The sequence below is a fragment of the Protopterus annectens genome, chromosome 7.part0 (assembly GCF_019279795.1).
Source record: "Protopterus annectens isolate FY-2018-M chromosome 7.part0, PAN1.0, whole genome shotgun sequence".
Taxonomy (NCBI): domain Eukaryota; kingdom Metazoa; phylum Chordata; order Ceratodontiformes; family Protopteridae; genus Protopterus; species Protopterus annectens.
This window is the reverse complement of record NC_056739.1, coordinates 958,506,825-958,525,280: the sequence shown is the minus strand read 5'-3', so window position 1 is coordinate 958,525,280 and position 18,456 is coordinate 958,506,825. Positions and strand designations below refer to the sequence as shown.

At 42.2% G+C, this 18,456-nt stretch overlaps 1 protein-coding gene across 1 annotated transcript in view; it reads left to right on the top strand.

Annotated features, from left to right (window-relative positions):
• The window catches only part of LOC122806800 (RNA polymerase-associated protein LEO1-like), a 344,162-nt gene that overhangs the window by 88,145 nt on the left and 237,561 nt on the right, over nt 1-18,456 (top strand). The window contains exon 3 of the mRNA XM_044077517.1: nt 4,125-4,317. Within this exon, the coding sequence (XP_043933452.1) occupies nt 4,125-4,317 (193 nt within the window). The remainder of the gene's footprint in view (nt 1-4,124; nt 4,318-18,456) is intronic.

Sequence of the window (18,456 nt, the reverse complement as noted above, 5' to 3'; positions counted from 1 at the left end):
CTCCTGTGTCAGTGGTGAGGAATCAGGCTCCCTGATTACTGGCTCTGAGAGGGAATGTTGCAAACAGGTCCACCAAGATTTTCCAAAAGTTAACATACAGATTAATTTCTGCCCACATTCAACATTTTCATTTATTAAACAGCAGTCATATGGGACAAATCTGAGTAACTACTGTTCAGCAATCTAATACCACCATTTTATAATCTCCTGTGTCACAAGGCTCAAGTCTTAGCACTAGTATTTTCTGTTGTTTTTTTAATAGATAACCTGCCAACTGAGTTTTCAACCTAAAAACTATTTCACATACTGATGATCTTTAACTCAAGGAAGGATATATCAGCTCTGACCTGCAAAATATTTTGCAAAAATCAGTTTCTTGACCTCTGTCTGTTGTTTAATAGGCAAGTTGTGGCTCGTGGTACTGCTTGCTAGGCTGTAGCCTGACGTTGAAAAAAGGGTATTTAATAGTTGACGTTTTGATTTTAAATAAGAGTAACAGTTAACTTTCTGTCTTACTGTTTTATTTTTGAGGCTCGAAACTCAGCTTATGAACAGCTGCACCTGTGTAGTGTTTTAAAGAGTTCTTCTCTGCAATTAAAAAAATGGCTTACTTCATTTGGTGAGCTGTTTTTAAAACAGACTGGCATATGCCAAATAAGGCAGTTATGCCCTATCACAGGTCTTCATGATGTTTTTGAGAACAGCAGAAGTGTCACTTAGGGTTCACTTGGCTTATGTATGTAGAATTGAGAAGCTGTTCCTGTTGGCTCAAGCTTTTTCCCCCACTTGTACGTAGGAAGGTAAGTATTTTTTAATTTAAGTATAAGAGTGTGTGTGTGTGTGTGTGTGTGTGTGTGTGTGTGTGTGTGTGTGTGTGTGTGTGTGTGTGTGTGTGTGTGTGTATTTGTATGGCTTGATATTTGCCTCATATTTTGGTCTGTTTTTTGTAAAATGTGTAGTTTTCTGACAATCAATCAATAAAGATTTGCAGTCACTAAGTAATGCAAACATTTGAGTTTCAGTGTGCACAAGGGACTATGCACTAGGTTGTTCTGTATATTTCTGATCACAGGAAGATGTCCGTTATTTATGTATTTATTCATTAATTTGATCCCAGACATCTGTAGGGTACAGAGATGTACAGTTTGCTATAATTGTTGGGTGCATCTGTGCATGTGTGGGAGGGATGCGTGAGTGGATAAGATTTTTATTTTGTCACAATCTAATACTCAAGAGAAGTATACAGTCAACAAATATGGCTGCAGTTGCTGGGTATGGAAGCTTTCTGTGGATGAAAGTGATTGCTCCCTCAGTCATTTGCTCATGTTAATCAGTTACTATTTTAGCTTTGATGAACTAGTTTGCATATGTGTGAAGCCCACTTTTTTCTGTTTTTACTACAATCAGACATCTGAAATGTGCACAGTCAAAAAAAGTGGGTGTAGTTGATGGGTATGACAGCTGTATGTGGGTGTAAAATGAGTGTTTGTGTTAAGAGGCGATGTTACAATATATCTAAAGGTTGCAAGTTGGCCATAATTTCTTTTACTTTCCATCATGGTCAGACAGTCAGCATTATACACAGCGACGGACTGTGTGTGACAGCAACTAATCATTGGAACAGGGGTGCAGTGAGTAGCAATGCCATCTCACAGCATTTGGTTTACATTTGGAGTTTTGGATGTGATTCTTTCTGTGTGGAATCTGCACATGTACTCCCTTTCACTGTGTGTGGATTTTATCTAGATGCTCTAGTTTACTCCCACAGACCCTCACCTGTACAGTGAGTGGCTGTGGCCTTTTTGTTCCTTTACTTTCATTTCAGTCTAACACTAGAGGGGGATGCTTAGAAGCTAACTCTCTTTTTTGGAAGGGGAAGGAGGCAGGCTGTGTTCCCAGATGTTTATAAGATTTATACATATGTCCTTGCAAGCATTAGTCTTCTTATTTTAATAGGAACTACTTTTTGTTAACTTTGAGCATTAAAGTTTGGACACAACGTAATTCTTCCTTGAAAGAAAAAAAAGTGCATTTCTTTTTTATACTCGTGATTTTTGTTCAGGTAATCCTTGGATCAGAAAGTTGCAAGAAAAAAACTGTAAAATGCAGCACAGAGCATCTAGAACCCTATGATTTCAGGGAGTCTAGCAGGCTCCAAATCCCTGGTTTAATATAGTTGTTTCCTCCCAGTTTCTTGGCAAGCAAAGATGTGTTAAAAGGATAGAGGAAAAAGAGAAAATGTGAAAAAAATAAAGATAATCTGTCTAGATGGTGTGGGACCTGGATGGGGAAGTGAGAGGAAGAGCACCAAGAGTTGCAAGTATACTGGTGTGCCATATAGGGAGCAGAAGTCTTTTTTTGTAGTGCTTTGTTTCTCCTAAGGCTGGCCTTGTTTGCAGTCAGACATTTGAGGCATATATCATCAGTAAAGTGGCTAGAATGAGTGGTTACTGAGGCATGTGAATGAAAGTGATTAATCCCATCTGTTATTGATTATAGGTAATAGTCTTAGACTTGTAATATAGCCCCTCATTTTCAGTTGCTTTTGCAATCCCCCTGCTTTGAAGTCGCCAGCGAGTACTGTAATAAACCCAGTTGTATTCTTAACCAGACAGACCTAATACTGTGATCTTTGAATTCTTACAGAGGTTCATAATTATGCTTATTTTACAACTCCAAGACTCTTGAGTCATCTTTTACTGATGCTTGCAAGTACTAGGGAATTATACTGGATAAGTCTGTTTTCAGTCATTGTAGAGCTCACATTTTGCTTGGTTTTAACTCCACTCAGAAGCACTTAGACATTTACCATTCTAAACTTCCCTGAGTCTCATATATATATATTGCTGAATTTCATGCTGTTGCTTAAATTGGAGTATGGTCTTGGGTAATCCCTGCAGCACTAACCTACAACAGAGCCCCAAAGAGAGTGTATTCATATCATAAACTTAATTTACATGTATGCTGAGAACGTCTTAGTACTTTCCTGCAAAAACACTCTGTCAATAACTGAACATGCCTTTTCCTTACCGACTATCACTCTCTACAAATTACTGACCTCTGATTTGTCTTCTTGTCTGCAAATTAATCATTATAACACTAAGTACCCACTTAAATCTCAATTTCCTGGCTGTATTAATTTGCAAAAACCTCCATTCACTTTAAATACCAATGGAAGAGCCTTCCACAGGCTTGATCCAGCCATTTGGAAATACGTACCCCAAGATTTTCAAAACCTGTGTAGGCTACCTTTCAGGAAACTTTGCGCAGTCTTGCCTTGTCCATTTTGCAGGGTTGTTTCTTCAGATGAACATATCTCCTCATTACCTACTCCTTTCCTTTGTTTTCCTTTCTCTACCTGATTTATCCAGATGAGTTTGCATTTTTATGGTTTGCATACAGAACATTGTTTTCCTTTCATTTCTGAACTGCACCCGGTTTGTTAATCATTGCTTTAATGCAGTTGTCTCTGGTACTACTCATTGTCATAATATACACATTTTCTCTTCTTTTGTTCAGCTGATTTATATTTATATACTCCTGTCAATTTGAATTGATTAGATCTCACACTGCTGTGGTTGTAATTTTTGCATTTTGACTTGGGTTGTGGCTGACAAGGGTCTTGTGAGCAGCCCTTTTTGTTGCATTGTACTTTCATTCAGATTTTTTAGTTTGTACAGCACTCGAGTGCACTTCACACATTTTGGCCTGGGTTGTGTCTTACACATCTTTTGAGCAGCCCACATATTATCAAATGAATAAATAAATTGCTGAGCTTGCTTTGCCAGGTGAGGAGCTTGGTGATTTAGGAGGATGTGTAATAGAGCCAATGCTGTTCTTGATTGAAAGGAATCAGTTAAGATCATTTGGGCATCTAGTGAGGATGTTTCCTTGAGCGCTTCCCACAACAGGTGGACTAGATGCAAACCTACTGGAAGAAGCTGGGGATTGTTACTAAGATGAGGAAGTTTGGTCTGCTCCATTCAGTGGCTGCCACAGCAGCCCTTACCAGAGAGAGTTTAAAATGGATCGATAGAATATTGGCCTGCATATGCAACTTGTGTACTGCAACATGTCAGTTCTGTTGATTAACCTTTTATGTAAATTTGTATTTTTAACAACAGAAAGAGGAGGAGAAGCTGAGAGCATCTATTCGCAGAGAGTCTCAGCAGAGGAGAATGAGGGAGAAACAACATCAGCGTGGGTTGAGTGCTAATTATTTGGAGCCCGATCGCTATGAAGAAGAAGAAGATGGTGATGAGGCAATTAGTCTAGCAGCTATCAAGAGTAAATTTAAAGGCAGTGGTGGAGGAAAAGGTATGGTATATAACTGCATTACTTTAATTCTCTTTAATTCTGTGATATACTTTATGATGTGGTATTTTGTTTATTTGTTTTAGCAGAACCATAATATAAGTAAAGATTATATATTTCCGGTCTGTAGAGCATTTCTGTCTTCTGTTTGCTGCTGTACTCTTTTTTTTTATTTTTTCCAGGTGGGTTCTACCCTCCTTTACTGACTCTCTTCACTTCATCCTTGACAGTTAATAGTTTGGTTGTTGTAGCCCTGGTAGAACGTATGTTTTTCTTTGATGTTCATCGTGTTACCCTGCTGCAGTCATCACACTCTGGTTATCCTGCCGTCAGGTGGTCCCACAGTCGGCCCGAGTTCCAAAGTCTTGGTCCGGCGTCGCTTCTTCCCTGACATCAGTGCGCCAGGGGTATATGAGGCATCCAACACCATTTTCTTCAGTCTTTCTTGCCGCGCGGTGCCCGAAGCAGAAGCAGTTCACAAGTGCCGGTCGGCAGACACCTGAGATTTTCAATTTGAATTTCAGTCCGAAGTCTTCAATAAAGCTAAGTACCCCATTAGGGAACCTTTTCTTGCCTCAGTCTGATGTCAGAAAAAGTTAACAATTGCATTTCTTGTGGGAAGCAAATACCTCACATAAGGACTTCCATTCCTATTGTATTCCTTGCCTAGGCCCAGACCACGACGTCATAGGTTGTCGGTTTTGTGCTAAGTTTAATAAACAAACTATCAAACGCCGTTTTGACTTCGCACGACATTACTTTGGTAGGAAATTTAATTATATCATGCCGTCGGAGCAGCCTGACGACCGGCATGCATAAAAAATTCAAGGATAAGGACAGACAGCCTAGGAACAAGCCAGACTCCGAGGCCTCTGCTGGGCCTGTCGCCGATTCTCCGGTTTTCAGTGAGGTGCCTACGCAGCCTCTGATGACCGCAGAACTGGAACCCCAGACAGCTGCGGATTCTCAAGCGGAGTCTACTGGGCCGATGCAGCCATCTTCATTAGGCCCTTCCGACACCGGAGCAGAAGTAGACCCCCTGTGCAGTGGAAACACCTTCAGTTGCAGAAGGTGTCTTCAGACCGACTACACTCACCATTAAATCTTATGCTAAGCTTAAAACTCCTTTAAAACCAAAGAAGACTGTACATCAGTCTACAGTTCAAGGCCCCATGCCTAAGAAACAGATGCTTAAGATGGCTGAAGATTTGATTACCCTAATCAGGGGTTCCCATCCCCCTCCTGATAAAAGACCAAGACAAGAGGAGGATTATGCTTCCTCTGACCAGGTTTCAATTTCCTCAGATCCTTCTGAGGAACAGGATTACACTTTTCCACCTTATGAAGACTCTGATGCTGAAGACTCTATTCCCTCAGCATCTCCCCCTGAAGATTACTCCTTTGGGGAAACTTTACTTACCATGAGGGAACATTTCCACTGGGAAGGCCAGGACTACTCTGATTCTAAGAAAAGGCTCAGAAAGTTCCTTTTACTACCCCAGCACAGACCTCTTGCTATCCCTCCAGTTTTAGATATTGTGGATGATGTTTACTTGGAGTCTAGTCTAAATCCAGACTCTCTACTTCCTGCTCCAGCCAAACCAGACAGATACTACAGAGTACCTGACTCACACAAATTCCTTTATAAAAGCCTTGTGGCTGACCCAGAAACAATTTCCCAGGGTCCTAAGGGAGCTAACGCTTCTATGGCTAAAAATCCCGTGCCCTCTGAAAGGGATTCCAGAGCCCTAGATAGATGGGGAAAGAAAATATACACCTCAGCAACTCTGGCTATGAGAGCATTAAATTGTCAGTTTCACATGCTAAAATATCAGCAGTTCCTAATGTCTCAATTAAAACAAAAAATGAGCACACATACTGAACAGTTTGAATTCAAGGAAATGTAGGATCTGTTGCATGCAGCAGAACAGGTGGGCAAACATACTTTACAATGTGGATTTGATTCATTGGAAGCTTCCTGTAGTGCAGCTGTTACTGGCTCTGTCATATGTAGACATGCTTGGTTAAAAGAACAAAAACCCTTCCTGATCATGTTAAAGCAAAATTATTGGATGCACCTTTACAGCAGGATGTATTATTTGGTGTCAAAGCAGAAGAGGTTTTAAAGAAAATGGAGGATAAGGCAAAGTCTATGCAGACAGTCAAGGATTTTTTGCAGGTACCCCCTCATTTCAGCAGAAATTGGCCAACGAAAAACTGGTCCTTTCCAGCTTCTGACAGATCACAGAGGGGCAAATACAGACGCCCAAGGGGCAGAGGTCAGTCACAAGGCCCTTACAAATCTCGCCAATGGGGGTACTGCTACCCAGAAAGGAGGAGAAGACAGACCCCAAGCTAGCAGAAGACAAACACAATGACTCAATCCTCAAACTACCAAGCAAATCTCTCCTGGCAGCTCCCTTGGGAGGAAAATTAGCATTTTTTGCAGACAACTGGCACATCATCACAAAAGACAAATGGGTCGTAAACATTGTCTCTCAAGGATACAGATTCCACTTTCATACCTTACCAAGGATAAAAGGAATGCCAAACCTTCCACCAAATCAATGGGCAGAGGCACAAAAACAAATTACAGCTCTCATGGACATGAGAGCCATTCAACAGGTACCTACACAGGAGCAAGGCCAAGGATTTTACTCAAGACTCTTTCTAGTCCCAAGAAAGGACAAAGCATGGAGACCCATTCTGGATCTTTCAATTCTGAACACCTGTCTGCAAGTACCAAAATTCAAGATGCTAACACTACAACAGCTTCTTCCCATGCTGGGCAAGAATGCTTGGCTAGTAACGTTGGACCTCAAGGAGGCATACCTGCATGTCCCTATCTCCGCTTCATTGCAAGTTCAACGCATTATCAATTCTCTGCACTGCCCTTTGGCTTATCTACTGCGCCCGGGGTCTTCACAAAATGCCTGGCACCAGTAATTGCATACTGCAGACAAAGAGGAATTCAAATATACCCATACCTGGACGACTGCCTTATTCAAGCAGAAAGCAAGGACATTCTTTTAAAGCATCTGGCATTTGTCAAACACCTTCTAAGTTGCCTAGGGTACACAGTAAACGAAAAGAAATCAAAACTAGTGCCCTCACAAAACATAATATTCCTTGGTGCCAGCTTGAATACACAACGGCCCAGATGGCTTATCTCACGCCAGACAAGCAATAACAGCTGACTCAATATTTCAAAATAATGGCAACAAAGACCCATCTCCCTGCAAGAAAAATTCTGCAGGCCTTGGGATTCATGGCATCTTGCATACTACTAATACCATTTGCAAAACTGCATATGAGGAAATTACAATGGTACCTGAAAAGCGTATGGACTCAGCACAACCACAGCTTGGAAACAATGATACCACTCATTCCCTGCCTTCAACAGGAGTTTCTATGGTGGGCACAGGCATGTCACCTCAACAAAGGTCAGCCTTTCACCTTACCCACAGCCAGGCAAACTATGACAACAGATGCATCGGACTATGCCTGGGAAGCACACATGGCAGGGCAGTGCATTCAGGGCAAATGGACTACAGATCAGAGGCATCTGCATATCAATCAAAAAGAAATGCTAGCAGTACAGAATGTCCTAACAGCTTTCAAGGACCTCTTACACCCAGGACAACTAATAATAAAGACAGACAATACCACAGTGATGTGGTACATAAATGAGCAAGGGGGCACACATTCCTACCCTCTATTCAGGCAAGCAGTGACCTTGTGGAACACTGCACTGTCTTACCAGGTTCAGTTACAAGCACAATTCCTGCCAGGAAAGAAAAACACATTGGCAGACGACCTAAGCAGAAACATCATGGATCCACACGAGTGGAAACTAGATCCACAAGTATTTGCAATGATAGCTCAAAAATGGGGACGCCCAGACATAGATCTGTTTGCAAGCCCCCAAAACTACCAACTTCAAAAATTTTGCACAAGGACATTCCATCCACAAGCTTGGAAAGTGGGACGCCCTCTCATTCAGTTGAAAAACATTGACAGTGTATGCCTTTCCTCCACTGCCTCTTCTAGCAAAGGTACTGCTGAAAGTTAGATTAGAGAGGCCACAAATGATACTCATTGCACCAGACTGGCCACGCCAGCATTGGTATCCAGTTCTAAGGAACATAGCCCACGGCCCACCATGGACTTTACCACAAATTCCTCACCTGCTCACCCAGCGAGACAATCAGATTCTACACAGCCAGCTCAAGACTTCAAACCTAGCTGCATGGCAAATTACCTAAACAACCAGCCAACACCTCTATCCAAAGCTGTTGTGGATGTCATTCTGGAGGCCAGGAGGCCCAGCACCAGGAAAACCTATTCAGACAAATGGAAAAGATTTTGCGCCTGGAACCAGGCTAAAGGCCAAAATCCCCTTGATCCAAACATTCCTCAGATTCTACAATATTTAACTGAGATGTTGCACAAAGGACTTTCCTTTTCATCTATTAAGATCCACGCCTCAGCAATTTCAGCTCATTACAACATGGATCCTCCTTTATTCTCACATCCACTCCTAAGACAGTACCTCAGAGGAGCTAAGAACATAAGACCGCCAAGGAGAGCACCAACACCTACTTGGGATCTCAACATTGTTCTGGAAAAGCTTACACTGCCACCCTTTGAACCAGCTTTTTCAACTGATTTAAAATTTCTTTCATGGAAAACTGCCCTGCTACTAGCAATAACCTCAGCTAGAAGAGTCTCAGAGCTACAGGCACTAATGGCAGTGGAGCCTTTCCTCATTTTTCATCAAGACAGTCTCTCTACGGACTAACCCTTCCTTTATGCCAAAGGTGGTATCCAGTGTGGCCCTAAACCAAACCATTCATTTGCCCACCTTTTTCCCAAATCCCCAGAACAAAGGAGAAAGACTCCTGCACTCTTTGGACATTCACAGGCAATTATGTTACTACTTGGATAAAACTAAGGCTTTCAGAAAATCTGACCAGCTCTTTGTAGCCTATACTACAGGATCACAAGGAAAAGCTATCTCAAAACAGACCATTTCTAAATGGATAGGGCATTGCATACGTTTCTGCTACACGCATCATGGGAAACCAGTACCTGCTAACATTAGGTCCCACTCCACCAGGACTACAGCTACATCAGCAGCCTTTCTCAGGGGAGTGCCAACCAAGGATATTCTGGAAGCTGCAACTTGGAGTTCAGTGCACACCTTCACCAAACGCCATCACTTGCCTCTATATTCTAAGACTAGAGCTGGTTTTGCCACTGCAGTTTTGCAGGGCCTACTAGCTTCTTCTAACCTTGTTTAACTCCACCTCCCATCCTTAGCTTTGGGATTCAACCCAAGTGTGATGACTGCAGCAGGGTAACACGATGAACATAGTACAGTTTTGTACCTACCATAAATGTAGATGTTCGAGTGTTCAACCTGCTGCAGTCCAGGTTACCCTCCCTCCATCCCCTCTGAACTAGCTGAACTTATCTATACCACTCTATCTTATACAACCTCTGTGGTGTATTTGCTTGTGCCTAAAGGTATTGTTTTATTTTTATCTAGCTATATGTATATATTTTGCCTACCTATTGGGGGCACCTGACATCTGGGGCAAGAAAAACTGAAGAAAATGGCGTTGGATGCCTCTTATATACCCCTGGCACACTGACGTCAGGGAAGAAGCGACAGCAACCGACGCCGGACCAAGACTTTGGAACTCGGGCCGACTGCGGGACTGCCTGACGGCAGGATAACTCGAGTGTGATGACTGCAGCAGAGTGAACACTCGAACATCTACATTTATGTTAGGTACAAAACTGTACTTTTCTTATACAGTGTTCCATAATTCAACCATCCTTTCAGTAATTAGAAACTTTCTGACATCTGTTTTAAAGGTATACAACCAGTGTTACCTTACAGTATAGATATGTAGATATTCCAAGGCAACAGAGTCTCATATGATCATTCTTGTCTTAGCAGTACCCTACCCCAGGCGTCACCTCCTTTCTCTGGGACTGCCATACTGGTCAGTCCTGGAATAAGTTTGTGGATACCCATCTAGTCATGTAGCTTACATTTAAAGGAAGATAGCGAGATGCACTTCTTAACATACATGGGAAATCTATTCCAGAGGTTTTGTAGGCACAAAGTAATAAACCTGTCCCTTGATTGTGTTTTATTTATCACTTGGTGAAGGTTAGGTCTCTGGTTCTAATACTGATGGAGGTATTTTGTAGCTTGGTGAAGGTTAGGTCTCTGGTTCTAATACTGATGGAGGTATTGGACTTGTGGAGAACTAGGATATCCAGGACAGTCGGGTCTTCAGTAGCATAGTAAATAAGACAGAGATTTCCCCTCAGAAATCTGTAAAACATTGAATAAAGGGATAGAGCTTGTAGCCTGTTTTGGTAGCTCAGGGTCATAGGCTTGTTATCCTTCTGCTTAGAAACTTTTGGGGCCTTTCTAATTGATATGATTAGAAAGATACATCCCAAAAAGGGATGTTTTACTTAATAATTGGTCTGATCAGTACTGAATGTAAGAGGCTGATTACCAGGTTAGACTTGAATGATATCCCTTTTGTGAATAACTGGGTTAAATAAAAGGATTTCCTGATGATCTTTGTTATGCGCTAGTCAAAAGAGAGGGAGCTGTCAAGCCAAGTGCCTAGGTCCCTTACTGGACAGAATGATGGCAAAATGGTTTTTATCAAAAGTGATGATATTACACTCTTTTAGCATTTAAATTGAGCCCATTCCAATTTACTTGCGCAAGTTCTTTTTGGAGGGTTTGGGTGTCATAGGGTTACATAACAATCCCCCCCTCCAATTTGTAGTCTTCTGCAGACTTTATTAGTTGGAGATCTTAGCTCTCTGCTTGGAAACCGAAGAAGTCCCAGCACCAGGCCATTAGAGACAACTTTGGTCACTTTCATACATTCTCTTGAAGTACTTACAACTCACCCTGTGTGTTCATAGGTTCATAAATTCATAGATTAGTATTAGGCTAACCTCCCTTGTGGGCCATTTTAAGCCTAGCTAATTACTTAACAGGAGAATCAAACCCTGCACCTTGTGTCTGTAAGGTAAGCACCTTAACCATTATACCAACCTCCCACATTGCTTTATATTTTATTGTTTACTGCTTGTTTGCTTTAAATTGAATTTTTTACTGCTGTTTTTTTCCCTGCTGTTGCTATTGTGCATTTTATATTCAGTATTTACTGATCATTCTGCTTTCCTGCACTTTAAGTACTGTTGCCGCACCTCAGGTGTGCCTCTATTGCTTATTGCACTGCTTAAACTCATTGGTTAGCATAGCCTAGATTCAGATCTGCTTAATCTATACTTGTGTGATCACCCCCAAGCTACAATTCTAGCCAGCTAACTTTGAGCCCCCAAAAAAAAAAAACAATAAACTTGTGGCTGGAGCATGCTGTAGGGACTCTTTATAGATGGAGTTAGTTGGGAAAAGACTCGGTGGGCTTTTCCAATTAGTGGTTGCTTTTTTCTTCAATTCACATTTCAGCTAGTAGGTATTTAGGTTCATAGGTAGGTACTAGGCTATCTGCCCAAGGGCCTAAGTAAGCCTAGCCAACAAGGTTCCCTGTCTTACGCCACCCAAGAAAGTTAACTTCCTGTGCCCCTGTTGAGCAGAGCCACAGAAGTAATCCCTGGGGTGCATTTCCTATTTCCCATCCACTCGTCAAGATTTTTCTTAGAGAGCTAATGATGAACTTTGCTTGACATAGATGGGTAGCTTGTTCCAGAGTATGGGAAGTCTCTGGGACAGGAATCTATCCCTGCAGCATGTCTTGTTTGTTGTGGTGACAAGGTTTAGGTCCCTAGAGCGTGTAGCTCGGAGGCACTGGGATTTCTTTAGGTGTAGCATGTCCAACAGCTCTGGGTTTAACATAGCTTTATATGTTAGGCAGAGATCTCCTTGGAGTAGACGATATGATACAGAGTAAAGCTGGAGTTTTTTGAAATGGTCCGTGTAAGGCATCTGTTTGAGGCCAGTAATCCTCTTTGTGAGGTACTTCTGTGGCCTTTCCTGCTGCTGCAGATGTCTTGTGAGGTACATTCCAAAAGGGTTGTTGTACTGTATAATGGGTCTAATGAGTGACGAGTAGAGGGGAACAATGGCGCCTCTTTTCCTGGATGAGAACCCTTTTGTGATGAGGTGTGCCACATAGAAGGATTCCCTGACTACTGTGGCAATGTGGTTATCAAAGGAGAGACTACTGTCCACCTGGGTCCCAAGGTCTCTTATCACACATTCGGCGTTAAGTAAGCTGCCATTTATGTGGTAGTTTATGGGTACAGAGTTTTTATCAAAGGGGATGACAATGCACTTTTTGGCATTGAGCTTGAGGCCATGCCTCTGACACCAGGCATCTGTCTTAGTTGAGGCCCTTCTGTAGGATGTCCACATCACTTGGGGACTCGACTATGGCTTCTAGTTTGCAGCCATCTGCAAACTTCATTAGCCAGAGGCCTTCTGTATTAGCCTGTACTTCAGAGAAGTAGATACAAAAAAGGTGAAGTCCCAGGACTGAACCCTGTGGTACTCCTCTTGTCACTGGTTTGTAGTCAGATTTGGAGTCTGCAACTTTTACAGTGTGGGTTCTGTCAGTGAGCCAGTTGGCAATGTTGTGACGTAGGGATTTATACCTAGTTTAGTGAGTTTAGCTATAATTCCAGAATGGGTATGGTGTCGAAAGCCTTGGCAAGGTCAAGATAGGCTGTGTGAACCACCATACCCTCATCTACGGCTTTGGTGACTGCCTCAAAGAAGTCGATCAGGTTCAGAAGACATGATCTGCCTTTCACAAAGTAGAACTGGGTGGAGTCCAGAGTTTGGAGGTTACCAATGTCTTGGTTTATGAGTTCCATGACGATACGTTCCATGGCCTTGCAGATCAGGCTCTTCAGGCTAATAGGGTGATAGTTCCCAGGATCAGTGGTGGCTTCCCTTTTGTGGAGTGGGATAACTGTTGCTGTGCACCATTCAGTGGGCACAGAGTCTGACGTGAGACTATAATTAAACATGGTGCTTAGGTGGGGAGCCAGTTCATTCTGAACTTTGTGTAAAACGCAGCCTGGGATGTTGTACGGTCCCATGGATGCTGTGTTTTTGGTTTTACAGAGTGCATCTTTTACCTGCATAGATGTGATTACAGGGACTCTGCATTCTTCCTGTATAGATATGGGCCCTTTAGGGGGTGAGAGGGGGGTAACGTTAGCACTGAACCTATCTGCCAGGATGTTGGCAATATCAGTTGGTTCTGTAATTTTCTTGCCGTTGTACTGTAACTCAGAGCAGATCTGGGTGTTGCCATTGAGATTCTTGACATACCTATAGAATGCTTTGTGGTTGCCCTTAAATTCAGTGGCAATTTTGTTTTTGTAGCTAGCTTTGGAGAATCTTATAAAGGATCTCAGCTTCTTACTGAGACTGACCAGGGATCTCCTCCACTCATGAGATTTTACTCTCTTTTGCAACAGTTTCTTCCTTCTGTTGTAGAGTTTGTTTATGGCAGGGGACCACCAGATTGGCTTTCATTTTTTGAAGGATAGTGTCTTGGTTCTGTTTGGGATAGCACGATCCATGCACTCTTGTAAGTACTTATAGAGTGCATTTGTGTAGGATTCAGCAGTCGTAACTGTATTGTCCATCTGCATGGGTGTCATGAAGTTCGCTACTTCTGTCTTAAGAAGCATGAAGTTGGCTTTGGAGAAATCTTTTACTGTGGTTTCCTTAATGGTGGGTGGGGGCGGGATGCAGATATCTAGGGTGATTAGCTTATGGTCAGATCTGACCAACGAGGAGTTGACTTCAGGTGTGGACACAGGTCACTCATGTTGGTAATGACTAGGTCTAGGATATTTTTACCTCTGGTGGGGGTGTGGATAAGTTGATCCAGTGCTTTGGACTTTATGAATTCCAGAAAGCATTGAGTGAAGGAGTTAGTACATGAGTAGTTGTCCCATTTAATGGTGGGGTAGTTGAACTCGCCCATTATTAGGGTGTTTGGTTGAACCCTAATATTTTCCAGTATATCAAGAAAAGAGGAGTGGGAAGGGCATGTTGGGGGATCTGTAGTAAGCTACAATTTGGATTTCCGTTTTGCCCAGAGTTAGTTGCACTTGGATAACCTCAGATGCATTATGCTGCACAACTAGCCTGGAGGTGTGGATATCCTTAATGAATATGGACAAACCTCCGCCTTTGGTGTTCTGGTCCAGGTTAGATGGCTGAAAAGTGTGGTATGAGTTATAGCCTGGTAATGCAGGGGTGCTCTCTAGAGCCTTTAACCAGGTCTCGGTCACTGCACAGATATCGATGTTCTCCATTTTAAGGAGTGCCTCGAGTGAGTGCATTTTAAGATTGACTTCTAGCATCGAGTAGCATTATCCTCAGTTTTTGCTTGCTTGTTCCTGTTACGGTGGTGAATTTGTCATTTGAACCTTGCCTAAAAAAGGCACTATAGGGGCGGCAAGAGCCTTAGCCAGTATCCAGAATCCCAGGTGCAGGCCATCTCTGGCAAAGCATTGTGGTCTGTCGACCAAGTCGCCCCAGGCAGACAGTTACAATTTAAGCCTAACATTTGTGTGGTGGGCTTGCTCATTCCACACCATCACGCACTAATGTGCAACTGCAGTTACTGTCAGCGGCTATAGAAGCAACTTCTGTTCACTAAATTCTTCATTAGTTGTGGTCTGTATTCAAATGTTGGTTATTGCGGTTGTGCTTCCTCATTCGGTTTATTGACCAGCACAGCCTCTGAGGTACCCACACTTGTTCTATTCATCTGCGCCATTAGTATACTCTCCCACAGCTCCCCTATCTGGTCATTTGTGGCCAATCTCTTTTACTGACCCCACCTCTTACCTCACACTATGTAAGGACATTTTCCCACCATTTCTCCTGCCAATTTAGTCAACTTAGGCATCCTGAAGCAATGTAGCAATTGCCTCATGTTCACTAACAACCCACTTCTTTAAGCAACTTGAATTCAACATGCAAGAGGTGCCTCTATGTAAAAAACTGAGAATCCAAGCTCCTTCGCTCAGTCAGTATATCTAACACAAAGCGGGTTGTCAACCTTCACACCTCACCACCACACAAAACACTACATATGCTGAGGTCCTCTCTAAAACCTACCAGAAGCACAGACTTCCAAACACAAGCACACCACACATAGTAGTACACATGAAGGCATACACACCAGTGTCTCACCAAACAAGCCATTAAGGCATATCACTAAACCAAATGTCCTAGTCATAGGAGATTCCACTGTGAGACGCACAGATGTGCCACTCACCAGGTTGGATATGGAGAAAGGTCACTGTTAACTGTTTGCCTTGTGCCAGGATCCGATACATCACACAAGCAGCAAGTACCATTATGACTCTGTCATTGTGTTCTTTCAGCCAGTTTACTATCCACCTTACCACATTAAATTGATTTGTAAATCATTTAGCTTTTATTTGATGCCAGCATGGGGAGCAGAGTCAGAGGGCTTAGCTAGGTCGAGATATACCACATGCACTGCATGACCACAGTCTACAGCCTCTGAAACCCTTTCGAAGACATTTACTAGATTAAATAGACAAGGATCTACCCTCCACAAATCCAAACTGTTGGGTATCAAGTTTAACAAGATTCTCTATATCAGAGTTTTTGAGATCAGTTTTAATATGTTCCATGCCTTTGCAGACGAGTCTTGTAAGGCTGATAGTTCTGTAATTACTCAGGTCATTTGTAAGGCCACCCTTAAGGAGGGGCATCACATCTACATGCCACTCATCAGGAACAAAACCGGTAGCTAAACTTTAGTCAAAGAGTTAGAGGAGCCTGTCTGCAAAGGTATGTTAAGCAAACAGGTTTATTATCATGTCCCATGGAGGAAGTATTTTTGGTCTTTGTTAGCACTTTCAGTAAATGATCTTTAGAGGTAATTGGTTTTGTTGTCCTTTGAAAATGTAATTGCATTCTGTTCAAGGACTCTTGTCTCTCCAAGGACCCTCGTGTGTTACCTTCAGCTAATATATTGTAAAGTGTTAAAGTGACCCTCACAGAGGCTGCTTTATTGGCCTTTTAGTCATTTTGGACTACTGTACATTGTAGATTGTGTGCCATCCATTCTTCAACCTCCTTTCTTCAGAGGCAATGTCTCGTAGTTTTGGCTTAATCACCAAAGCACAGGTCCTACTAATATTGTATAAAGAGTGGCATTATAATTTCTCTTGCTCTAAAATGTTTCCATCTCATCCCACTAGTTTGATTGCCTTGCTGAAGTGTAGTGGCTCAATTGTTATGAAAGATTGAAGGAAACAAAATAACATTCTGCAAAAAAATAAATCTCTATAACAGTAAAATAAATACAGTTCATAATACTGGAAAACATAACCAAACTACCCAGTTGTACAGCCATGGGGAAAAAAACACCATGCTAAACAAATCAGTTCCTCTTACCTATTTGCAACATTCCACTGCAGAAAAGATACTTATAAGCACATTTTTTTTCACTCACTCTTTCCCTCAAAACCCACTTCACAGAAATTGATGAGAAACATCTAAGAAAGAAATCCCAGTAATCATACTTAAACAGTGGTAGTCATTGTTAGTGCTTATTTATGTCAGTGGTCTGTTAATTACCAACGCTGTTACAGAGGCAGTAGTTAAGCAACTTGCTGCAAGGTTTTATGAATTGCTTACATTTTCAGTGAATTTTTTTTATCTGTGCTTTACCAGTTATTTCAGTGTAAGATTTGTGTCCCCACCCATTGGAGTTAACTTTTTGAGGTATCTGTCCTCTGCTTGTGCCACTCTACATTTTTTGGGTATATACTGGTGAAAGCTCTACTATGGACTAACTTTGAAACCATTGTAGTAGCCTCTGCAGCTCCTTCTACTTGATTACTCTTTCACAAAGTGTCATCTGTCAAAAAACATTGTGCTCACTGATTTTTTCCGTCACTGGGGAACATTTTGCATAAGAATAGTTTTTATAGAAGACATTTTTGATGTCTCCGTTTATTCTGAATTTAGTTCTGTTTACCACAGCTCTTCATGATGTGTCTGTTCCTCTTCAAACTTCATAATCATTTTAGTAGTATCATTCACTTCCTTGTTCTAAAGAAGTGAAGGAGTCTGTGGCTAGGATTCCTAAATATCAAGTGTCACTTAACTACACCAGTATGCACCAGGGCTTGCATAGTGCTGACTCTCTGAGAAAATAATTGAATTTTAAATTAGTGGAGCCTCATTTTGGGGACAAGTTGCATTATGTAGGGTCATTGGAGAAGTAACATTAGCAAAGTGCATTTGATTAAAGTGGTTATTGTCATGGGAAAGGAAGGCAAGCATGCCCGACTGTTTTAAGTGAGCTAACGTGCAATAAGGCTCCCCATTGCTGCCACGCATGCAGTGACAGACATACAAAAGAGGGGCAGCACAGCAAAGTGTCAACCCAGTTCATGATATAAATGGGGAGGAAAAGGGTAGATAGCAAAGTGTGAAGAAAATGTATAATGTTATTCATAACTATTGACTGGTGTAAGGAAGGCTGTATTTTTTTCCTCTGGGAAATGCTCCCATTTTTCAGAAGAGGAGAGAAAAGGTAACTGGGGAAGGTAGTATGTTATGTGCCAGCCATGGCTTCAGCGGCCTGAAGTTTGGGGCCTGAAGGTTGCAAAACTTAATGAACGATGCCAGGAGTCACTTCACTGTGATGAGACAGGTGTCCAGCTGTTGGCACATCTCAGATGACTCCCGCCTATGTAATCATTGCAAGAGACCACAGGAGACCTCTTTGGGCATTATCAGAAGAGGTCAGAACCTCCACTCCTGCCTGAATAGTGGCCATCAGTAAGCCCTCCAGGTCATCATCATCAAAAAGACCTCTCCCTTTACTGGGAAGCAGGCCTGATGACCACTGGCAACTCAGCACTGGGGGTGTTACCTTAACAGATTGAGGTGACCATTGCCTCTCTTTGGCCAGTGCTACAATTGGACCTGCAGAAGGAAGAGAAAACAGAGAACACATCAATACACATTCAAATGTTAAGCATACTCTTAAATCTGTACAGTGCCGTGCAGTGTTGCACATGTCATGCAAGTCTCATTTACAGGAGAGATGCTGTCAA